At 43.9% G+C, this 11,662-nt stretch overlaps 1 protein-coding gene across 2 annotated transcripts in view; it reads right to left on the bottom strand.

Moving 5' to 3' along the window:
- Positions 1 to 617: 617 nt before the first annotated feature.
- CITED1 (Cbp/p300 interacting transactivator with ED-rich tail 1) overlaps positions 618 to 11,662 on the bottom strand; it is a 43,325-nt gene continuing 32,280 nt past the window's right edge. For both annotated transcript variants that reach the window (XM_085630741.1, XM_085630740.1), the window contains exon 2: positions 618 to 3,745. In XM_085630741.1, coding sequence (XP_085486867.1) covers positions 3,217 to 3,723 — 507 coding nt within the window. In that variant the 5' untranslated portion in view covers positions 3,724 to 3,745 and the 3' untranslated portion in view covers positions 618 to 3,216. The remainder of the gene's footprint in view (positions 3,746 to 11,662) is intronic.

Genomic DNA, 11,662 nt, shown 5'->3' with positions numbered 1-11,662 from the left:
GCATCACAGTAAAAAGTCTGTTAACCCACACAGGCAGAGAAATACGGTGAATGTCCAAGGTTGCTTTAAGTCGCTGCTTCAGACTATCAGTGGTCAGAGAATGCAGCTAACAGCAGTTTGTTTCAATAACTTAGGGACTGGTCTAGATTTTGGCAGATGAGTTACTCCGTTACAAATTTGAAAGATATCATGTCCGCTATATTACAAGTACCATATGCTATAATACACTTGTAATTCTGTGGCCGGAATAGCGATCAGATTTTCGACTGAGTAACCAGTTGTAGAAACTCACTTGATATCAGGCCCTTATTAGGTGAGCCCATCTCAGCATTCCATACATAGTGACAATTAAACTATTATTTTTATCTTGTTGATTTACAGCCTCGTGCTTTCATATTTATTAAATATTTTGAACTTTATGTATATTTTAAGTTACTTAAAGGCATTATTTACAGTCCTCAGATACTAGTGTGTAATGGCTGTTCTCTGATAAATCTGAAACATTCATTAAAATGTGCCTTAATGTCACAACCAAGTCCATTTGCGTTTCCGACAGTCTGAAGAGCTATGTTGATTCATAGTTTAAAATATACACCTACTCAAATTAAACGAAGAGGTCACTGTCAAACAGAACCATTTATTCAGTCAGGTCAAAACAGTAAATGTACACATATATACAAAACAAAATTTTACATTTGACAAACTTGGTAATTGCTTACAGGCCCCTGTGACACAAATGCAAGTTAGCTGGAAAGGTCAAAACATCTTCTGTTGCAGACAACTCGCGTCCTTTTCTCAAACACATACAAAATGGCAACATAATCTCCAGAAGGCATAAAAGAGCAGGGGAAAATATTAAACGGCATACCGTGTCTGCACCGCAAATATTTGAAAAATAAGAAGGTATACAATCAGAACAAGACATATTCGTTCCAGCTGTGTCCAGCTGCGTCACTGTTTTGGTGCGTTTTCAGGGCTGTACGTTTTTCGGGGGAATGCAAAATAATGATAACGATTTGGTTAACTTCTACGTGACGCCAACCTGATCGACTGAAAATTACTTAGAATGCCGAAAAACACTCTTTTAAACATTGCGGTCGACTCTTATAAACAGAGTCACTATGCAAAAAACATATTTCACAAACTTAATCATTACCTATCAAATATTTTGAACATAGGCAATCAAAAATATTTTGCTTTGTTTTGCCTACTTCCATCTCTTTTGTAGTAAAATTACAACAATGTCTCATTCTAAGATGTCCGTCATATTATTGTACACACCGACTAGGAGTGTGGCTTAACTAGCCCTGTATTCACCTGTTCAAACTGCTGTTAATTCTACCCGAGTCACTTTAATCTTTGGGAAAAATAATGTGATTACCAGCACTCCTCCCCCAAACCCCATACGACGATTGCCCTACACATTCATCAACAAGTAGCTGAATAGCACTGCTCCTCCCATACATGTGATAAAAAGTAACACTACAAAATAAGGCCACTTTCACTTGTAATGAGAAAAGGCAGGCGGAATGCATTGAAGTGTCGCTGTGTTTTTTCGGAGCCCCACTTACAAAGTTGTTTTATCATTAAGAGGCCTCGAAAAACACAGCCTCCTGCAAACTTTTCTGTCAAAAAGTGCTTTTAGGGTGTTGACTGAAGCATGGTTTCACATTTCAGTAAATCCTTTTCAGAAACCGCAGCCAACTAAATTCTCAAATGTTTCAGATATATTTCTTCTGCAGTTTACTTCACGACCACTAGATGGCAAGAGCAAACAATCCTTGCAGGGTAGGATGCAAAGCAGAATAATACATCCTGCAAAAGCGTGGCACTGGGTGCCTTGTTCCGCATTGAACATGCAGGCGTGAGAGCCAACAAAAATCATTAAAGCCCAAAATTCGGTGACGAATATAGCAGCACAAGACCCCTTTGAGATACCACAATAATAATATCAAAGTTTATTTATATTCATAAACGTATTTCTGTATTTCAATATGAACTACCCTGGCAGAAAGATTCTTCCTTTCCTCGAGTATGTGTATAATATAAAATTATATAATGTGCTTTAATTCTAGTTTGCTTTAAAAGGTTGCCTTTTTGGCAAAACTGGAAAAATTGCAATAATGAACATATTTCTAGGCAAAAACAGTTAAACTCAAGAGTAGAGGAAGTAGGCTAGGGTGTAGTGGGCAACATTTTGTCCAAAATGTACATTCTCCGATATCAAAATGATATCTTATGAATCTATTATGTTTTCCATGCAATCCCTGCTACGTTGAAGAAAAAAACTGAAGCATGAAGAAAATAATCTCTGACAAGGGAACCAAAAACACTAAGTTGTACGGAATGAATTACATCTCGAATTTCAACACTCAGTCACCTTCACCACCCACCCCACTCCATGGGCCTGCCTCCCATTCTTACTCCCAAATTCAAAAATGTTAATTATAACCCCTTTCACTGTCCTGCCTCATGAATGTATCTGATGAGTAAAACAGATCCCAAGGTTGTTTTTTTCTCCCCTCTCGGACGACTGGGAAAATACCCTCCAGCAGTACACCCTTTACTATCCACTGACAGGCTGCCAACCAAGCCTATAAACAAACCAAAAGAAACTGCACTCGTGGGCAGGTACTCGTGTACAAGCTCGATGAATTAATAGCTGCAATTCCCTCACTCACCACGACGTGGCACGCTTTCATCATTTTTAATATTGCCATTAAAACGCCAAAGGCGCCATCTAGCACAAGCCTATAATCCAATACAGAACACCCCTTTTGCCCACTCATCCAAAACAAACAAGGCAGAGCCAGCTAGAAACAGTAATACAAAGAAAAGAAAATAGCTTGAAATGCTTCGATCCACCCCGTGGGGGGACATAGAAATATTGACAGACAGGGGTGGGGGGGCGGGGGGGGGGTAGAGATAGAAAGCAGAGAATCAGGAGACTTGGAAAGTGTGCACGATATGCCCTTGAATGAAGGCTAGCTTGAGAGAACTAAAAAAAGGAGAAAACAAACAGGCCAGCAGGGACATGTAGGTAAAACCCCCCTGGGGTAGAAGGATGCGTTTGGTCAGTGGTCATTCCTGTGCAATAATGCGAGCTGGGAACCAGACTCGTCAGTTTCTCAACAAAACAATGCTCCTTGAGCTGAAGTCTTTGAAGGCAGACTTTGGAATCCCTGGTTGCGGCTTGGCTTGCAAGTCATTAAGGCATCAGCAAGTGGGAGGAAAATCTGATGAAAAATCAAACTCATTCTGCCCCAGCCACAGCTCTGGCAGCTCCATGGCACGGTCCAGTCCCAGCTCCACCACCAGCGACATCAGCACCTCTTCATCCACAGGGTCAGAGTCAATGATGCCGGAACCGTGGTGGGCGCCCAGCCCGGGTGCCAGAGTCCCTTGTCCCAGGGGTGGAGAGCTGAAGCCCCAGGTGGGGATGGAGGTAGAATCCGTGGGGAGGCAGGGGCTAGCCAGACCATGGTACTGACTGTTGAGTTTCTGAAGCTGCATGCTGGCCAGCAAGTGAGGGGTGGTCTGCAGGTTGAAGGCCGGCTGCTTGGAGGGTGGCGTGGATGGAGCGGAAGCCAGGAGCGCGGTAGCGGGGAGGTGAGGGCTGCCCCCGCTGGCCTTGGTGGTATTCATGGCTGCGGTAGGGTAATGAAGGATGGTCACCGCCTCGCGGTCCTTCATGCTCAGGCTTGTGTAGAGCAAGGAGCTCATTTCTCCAGCCACCAGGAAAGACCTGAAATGCAAAATCAGAAACTGTAAACACACACTGCATGATCAGAAATTCCACAAACATTTCCGTTCAACACATTTCCGGATTTAGTCATTTTATAGGGGGGGGAAAAAGTTGCAGGACATTTGTACCTCAATTGATCTTTCTAACCAAAGTGAAATGACCTGTTTTCTCAGGAGACAAATCCACAATTGTTAAGTTGGTGGCCCAGCCACAGGTGAGCTCTTTTATTGGCTTTAGGGCAAGGCCTCTATTCCCTCACACTGAGAGCATGCGAGAAGGGCGGGGCCTGGGTCCAGTAATGTGTTTTCTAAACCACACCCTTTAAAGTGGCTGGTGGTAAAATGAAGCCAGGAGCGCGGTAGTGGGAAGGAGAGGGCCTTGGTGGTATTCATGGCTGTAGCAGGGTAATGAAGGATAGTCCCTGCCAGGGGGTGTAGCTTCGGGGGTGGTGGGGTGGAAGGGGTGTTACACATACCCCAATAAATGTGTTTTCAAATGAACAGTTGGGTACAGATGCTTTCAATCGGGTATGGCGAGGTGTCTGTCGGATTTCACCTGTGATTTTTGCATGCACACATTGACTAAAACACACAGACACACTCATCTCTATTTTGAAAGCCCTAAACAGGTTTATTTCACTAAATAACGTGTTTCTCTCAATTAGCACTCCTATTAATCCGTATTCCTCTCCCTTTCCACTGCCTCTTAAGCCCCTCTCATGCGCCCTGCTTGTCATACAATGTATTTTAACATGGTTTGCCAGCGTGATGGGCAGGAGATCTGATGCCCGCCCCCCCAATCTTACTGACCAAGCTAGGCCCCTGCGATCCTTCAAGCCCAGGCTTGTGTGGAGCAAAGACCTGGTTCTGGGATGGCCTCCTCCCGCTCCTGGAAGAACGGAACGAGAGCTCTGCATAGGCCCTGGTTATGGGCAGGCTTGCTCAGATGCGAGAACTATCGCACCACATTCTCAGTTTTTGGGAAATCGAATTCAGTTTAAGGTATACTGTGCACAAATTCATCTGCCCCAATAAATACTGTTTTTAAATTCAACCAGGTTTAACCTCCAAAATGTCAGCAAATGGTGTGGCCTTCGTCCCACCTGGTAATCAGGGGGGGCAATAATCACCCCACCGCTTGGAACTGCGATCCCCGTTCAAGCAGGAGTCTGCACGGGGATCACAATATAAATGGGCACTTGTAATCAGTGTAAATCAAAGTGTACCCTTTGATTCACATAGCCTAAGTGAGGGTATGTATGCTGGACCTTCATTCGCCTTTAGTCCCGACCCCTCTATGGTTTTCTAACTTGTAACCAGTGCCAAAGTGTTTTTCTTCAATACAAGTTAGTTTCTTGGTCAGCCCAGCCTAATTGCACCAGTACTTGCCAGTCGCGGCTCGAATGGGGGAAGGGGTGCGATTTAAATGGATTTTTTTTTTTAAACTCACTTTACCGGGTCCCGTGCAGCCTTCACTCCTGGCCGGGATCCGCATTTTCCTGCCGCTTTCCTGCTCTCCAGGAACAGGAAGCAGACAGCCTCCCTCCCTCCCCTCAGCCAATCACAATGCTGCAATGGCAGCGTTGTGATTGGTGGGGACAACGCCCAGCAGGGCGCCAATGGGGAGGCCATATTCTCTATGTAGGCTGCATGCAGCCTACATAGAGAAAATGCAGAGTGCGGATGACTGGTTTAGTCGCCCCCCGAGAGCCAACCAAACAGTCAGGGGCCCACAGCATTGGGCAAGCCAGTCCTCCCCGACCCGCCCACCCCCAACCAGGAATACCCTTCTGCTTTCTCGCAGAGCGAGAAGCAGAAACATAAAATGGTATTTAAAATACCATTTCATGTTTCTGCTTCTCGCACTGCGAGGAAGCAGTGGGGCAAGGTTCCTCCGCCCTAATGGAGGAACCGCCCCTGGTACTTGCTCCTTTTGCGTCAATACTTTACAGGGAGTTGTTATTGGAGGGCACATTCCTACATGTGAATCATTCTCTGATAATTGTACTATTAAACCAGACAATGATCCATTTAAGGGAAAGTTATACTCCTTTTAACCTCTAAAGTCTTTGCCAGGGCTTGTACAACCACAATCACACACCCGCAAAGATCACACCCAACCCAAATTCGCTAGCTTCCACCCCTCTTTCTTCCTCCCTCAAAAAATTCATGATTGTGGTAATCTTTGGTTCCACCACAACAGTAACAGAAGAAAACCGTAGCACCTTCGACATCGCCATGCACGCAGAACTCCTCTACCGCAATTTTAAAGACCAAATCAAATAAAAGTCACAATGAATATGTCAGTACACAAACAAGATGCAGTTTGAAGATCTACCAGCTTACAATAAATAAACAATATAAAAGAACATTTATTTCTCAATCAGCCAAAAACCACCTTCAAAAATAACTGCAGACGATTTAAGACAAACAACCACTGGCAAAGCCAATGGCTGTGGATTGCATTTATAGTTCTGAATACAATCTTTTAAACAGCCGGCTGCATGGACAGGAAAACATTCCTTTTTGTATGCAATGCATCTGTGAGATGAATATTGTTATTATGTGATGATTCAATGTACTTCTGCAATGAAGAATATTTCTGCATGCATTGGAATATTAGCACTCCATAGGAGGAGGAGGACTTGTACACCAAAGAGCCAACGGTATTATATGGGGAAACAATATTACCGTGGAGTGGAGCCAAAGCGGTCTATATGATAAAGAATTCATAACAGTAGGAACTAGATTGAGCAGCGCTGCCAAGCCAGCCTTAAAACAAGCATCAGCAAAGCCAATAGGTCTCGCCTACGTAAGAGCTTTGACAAGGTCTTAACAATGTTGTAGAGCTCTCCAAGGTATCTACGAGCTCTATAAAATGCATGGTTATAAGAGCAGTGCTGCTGATGTGCAGCATAGCTAAAAGTTATTTTAAAAAATGCATTGATGCAGCCAGTTCTGGCCACGCCATAGCACTTATTTTTCTAATGCCAGATGGGGGGGGGGGGGTGGATAACAGACAACAGGAGGGCAAGAAGCAATACGGAAGAGGGGGTGAGGGAGAAAGAGCAACATGGACAAAAGGGAGGTGGGATAGAAAGAAGACACCGACAATGGGGTATATGGGAGAGAAAGAAGCAACATGAACGATAACAGGTTAAGAAAAAAATAAAAATAGTGCCTCTATCACAGCGCGATCAGTGGAACAGCAATCAAGTTGAAGCAATTAGTATTTATTCCATGCTCCAGCTGAAAGAAGAGGAAGCGAAGCCGGCATGCACTGGCCATTTAAAAGGCAGCAAATAAGAGTGACAATCAAGCCAAGGAATGGTAAGCAATGGGCGGACTGCAGGATCTTGTTGTATACAATATCTCTCGCAAGTTAGAGAGAGGTGGTAATACAGAAGAAGTGCTCCTGAAAAATGCAGTAGTTAGTGCGTTTTGATGGAAAAGGGAACACATTTTTTTTTAAAAAAAATTTTTTGTTTGGAGCTTTGTGGAAAGGGATTCTCCAAAAGGAAAAAAATTGAGGATGAAAAACCCAAGACGATAATTAGTTGGGTTCGACTTTGATGTAAAATGCATTTTTTGCAGATAGTTTGCCCAGCATTGGTGGAGGAAAGTAGACTTGGGCGTCCAAAGAGTAGTAGGTTTATTTAGAATTGTGGTTCTTTCAAAACAAATCAAGGAGAAGCACAGACTTAAGGCTATACTCCTGAATTTACTCCACAATAATGGCACCTATAATCTATATGAAAACATTTTTTTTTTAAATAACTTAGCATGGTGTGCGAGGGACATGGGGTTGGTTGGATCACTCACCAACAGCACTAAAGCACAAGGTGTATGTGACAACACAAAAAGCAGTCTGATGTAACGTGCAGTCTGTAGCCAGTCTCAAACGTCTATGCCATAGCACAGTATGGCCCACAATAGGCTGTCTAAGTGAGTGACTCGTGTTGTAGGCCCCATCCTACAATGTGTGGGGCCAAGTCGGTAAAGACTTACATTCTTGAGAAATCCCAGGGCCTACACACTTACAGGGGGCGAAACACGTGCTGGCTGGCTGTGAAATGCTCTATTCTGCCACAATTTTATGGCAAATGGCACAACAGCAACAGAGCATCTACTGTGCGGACAACAAAACTACGACAACCCGGGGGGTCTTACGAGCATAGGAGAGCCAGACCCTGCATGTTCCGGTCAAAGGCAAGGGTCGCGTGGCATTTACCTTAGGACACTTTTACAGCAATACAAAGAACTTCAAAACCTCTTTTAGCAGATGAGAGCCCAAACGACAGGCGATGGATAACCAATGAAAGTAAAATCATTTTGCAAGTTTATTAAGAGCGGTTATAAGAGTATTATCAAACATCGGAATGATTTCTACACCACATTAAGGGGATGAGGATCGCAGAATAAGATGCCTCGACTTCAAGCAGCATCTCAAACAAGCATTGGCAATGCCAACAGGTAGACACAAAAACCTGAGCTATTGGCTTTGCCAATTCTTGGGTAATGGCATTCGCATTACCAGCAATTCTGTAATAGGTTTTCTATGAAAGAAAACCCAATACAAGATAGCCAACTGTATGTGTTGTGCCGCATGTTCAAGTTGATGCATATGTGTTTACAAATAATAACGCATTAGGGCCAATTTTAATTTACAGTTAAAAAACTTTGTGTACAAATAAAAACAATCATTGGCATAGCCAATAGGTCTCGCCTTTAGGACCTTATAAGTGTTTAGCCATGCAACAGTTGCATAACTAAATACTTATAAGGTCCCAAAAGCGAGACCTATTGGCTATGCAAAGCGGCTGTGGGGACGCAAAAGTGAAAGTGATCGCGGTAAAGCGCGACGCGCGTGCACTGTAGATCTAGGCTGGCCTGGTAGCACTTTTTGGAGCCCTCTCAATAAGTCTCGCCAGACCAGCGCATGCGCTGGGTCAGGCAAGACCTAAAAAGGAAGCAAGGTGCAGTGGCGCGCTTACCAGCTGCTCAGCCCAAAAAGAAAAAAAAGTTATAAAACTGAAAGTGATAAATGATGGTTGTGTGAAAAGTGTGTAGGGAGAAGCACAGGAAGAAGCTAAAGAGAGCCCGAAAACACATGCACTCCCATGTGCAGACTGCAAAATAAAAAAAAATCCCATCAAGTCAGCAGTGAAAGGATACAGCTCATCCAATCTGAAAGAAATATGCTTCTAGGAGGGAATTTAACAACAGAGAGTGAAGCAGACACCAGAGAGTCAACAAAGCCTCCAATCATGATCAAGGGGCCGCCCAAACTCACTCTAGGTACACGGTATATAGTGGAAACAATAGGTCTGCCAATCAACAACTAAAGCAAGGCCTGTGACCGAGACCTAAAAAACAAACATTACAAACTGCAGGTTTCCTAGAGACAGTGCAGTCTCCTACAAACACACTCAGCGCAACTGCAGAAGCCAAGATTCTCTATGCAGTTAAAAAAAAAATAAAGACGAAGAATCCAACATTGAGCACCACAATGAACTGCAATTTTTGCTGCATTAATTGGAGCACTGCAAAGGAGAAAGGACATGATGAAAACAGGAATGACCCTCTCCAGTGATGAACTTCAGAGCGTTCGGAACCAGGAATGGTTTCTTTAGCAACAAGAACACAACAAACAGAAAATAACTTTGAGTATTTTATCTAACGTGCAGACTACGAAGTATCCCAAAGTTTAAAACGTTTTTAAAAAAATCAGCAGACGGTTAAGAAATAAGTCAAGATAACCTAACTCTAGAGAAAAGTGATTTGATGGCAACCTCCATAGTAAAATACTATACACAAACCCCCCTGGGGAGATATGCAGGACACACCTCCGAAACTCAAACTAGTCGCACCATGCCCGACCTGATCCGACGTGACAGAAAGTACTCAAGGTGTATAATCCCTCTTTAAAAGAAGACAACACTTGGATGTTAGCCAGACATATTGAACACAACAGTCGCTAGGCAATGCACCATATACACAGGGTGTATTTTTTACTAGGGAGTTATTTCAGCTGTTGTTCACTTTCATGTCTAAGTGATGAAGGGTCTAAACTCTTAATCTCAGTTAGATGAATGCATATCAATGGCCCGCGGCGCATAACAGTGTGTAGGACACAGGGTGGGTTCCAAGCGTTTTCATTTGCTTTACCACCAATATGTTCCTATATCATGGCATTTTCTCTCTTCAGCTCAGAAATATTGACGGGAGAGAAGGGGGGGGGGGAGGGGGGAAATGTTGACTTTCAATCATCCACCATTTAAAAGATTTGTTTGACTTTACAGTATCCTGAGAGGAGTCACAAATGTAAATAAATTATATAAAAATATATATTTTTTAAAACGCCCTTTGGTGCTTTTGTCTAATGTTTCAGCAAAGTAGAATGCTTCGGGTCTTTCTTGGTCACCAGCATTAGGACCCGTACCCCCCCCCCCCCCCAGGTTGCTCCCAGCCCTGCCCCCATCTGAACCCACAAATCAATCCTTGACGACCAGAGCTGTGGGTAAAAAGACCATGTTTATTACAAACCCTCACACAAACATGACAATATATAATTATTACAATTGCATACGCTATGGATTTATCAAATTCAATCCCTAAACGATATTTACATTTAAGTTGATCATAAATTCATAATCCATCATCAGCAAGTCTGACAGAACTCTATTTATATACACAAAGAATGTGGTCTATTGCTCCAACACTAAGGGGCCTTCTGGCTCGCGTCCCCCAACTAACTGAGAACCTCGCAAGGCGCAACCCACCTGCGTCCTTGAGAGGTGAGCCCCTGCCATCTGGTCCTTGTCCGCCACCTGAGGGGCCCACCCCTCCACCACCAGGCTGCCCATCGGGGCTCGTAGAGAATAACCAGGGGCGGATGCCCCATGCCCTAGTTTGTAAACTGGCGCCCTTGCCCCCAGCCGGTGTCTCCATTCTCTCTGGGGTGAGCTTACCGTCTCTCTCCCTCAGTGCTGGCCTAGGGAGTATGCAGGAGGACTCCCCTTAACAATGTAAGGCAATTTTTTGTGGCCTCCTTACCGCCACTCTCCATTCAACTTCAAACACCTTTCCAAGCAAGTGACAGAGAACATTCTTTGTCGATAAATTAAGTTCTGTCATTTCTGCTGATAGATTATGAATTTATAAATCAACATAAATAAAATATCGTTCAGTGATCAAAGTTGATAAATATATGTTATATGAAATTAGATCTATCGCTCCAAGACTAAGGGGCCTTCTGGCTCGCGTCCCCCAACCAACTGAGAACCACGCAAGCGAGTACATATACCAAGGGTAGAAGGCCGGGCTCACCTGGACAGTTAAACACACCTAAACAACCAGTTACATCATAAAGATCCAAATAGCTCGTTTTATAGGTTGAAGAAATCTGCAACCATACAAGATTTAGCTTTCCCCAGCCATTTCAGAGGAGATAATGTTGAGGAAGGGGCAGGAGGGACAGGGGCGGGACACTTATTTCACAGATTCCCCCATCCCATCCCACCTCCCCAACCCCAACTCTTTGCTTCTTTAACAAATTCCAAATGCTGCATCCACCTTCCATTAGCATCACATGAAGTGTGGAGCAAGGCGCGATGAGACCACCAAACGAGGGGGAGCAGGAAGGAGGCTCGTCCTAAGTTTATATGGTCAACCTTGACTTCCAGTTAATGTGTAGATCTATTGTTACGAGCCTGTGATTGAATTAAACATGGAGATGGGCGGAGACAAAAGATGGATTCACGGGTCACGGTCTGTCAACACTTAGCTGAATAAGAGTTGCAGTGTAATTCTAAGATGGCCGCCGAATATTTCAATTAGATTAAGGTTGTGTAGAGCAGCACGCTTTATGGCCAGAGTATGCTAAAGGACTTCTAGGCCAGGCACCATAAAAAGAGGA

The sequence above is a fragment of the Triturus cristatus genome, chromosome 10, assembly GCF_964204655.1.
Source record: "Triturus cristatus chromosome 10, aTriCri1.1, whole genome shotgun sequence".
Classification (NCBI taxonomy): domain Eukaryota; kingdom Metazoa; phylum Chordata; class Amphibia; order Caudata; family Salamandridae; genus Triturus; species Triturus cristatus.
Note: the sequence above shows the minus strand (reverse complement) of the source record. Positions and strands in the feature narration are given on the sequence as shown.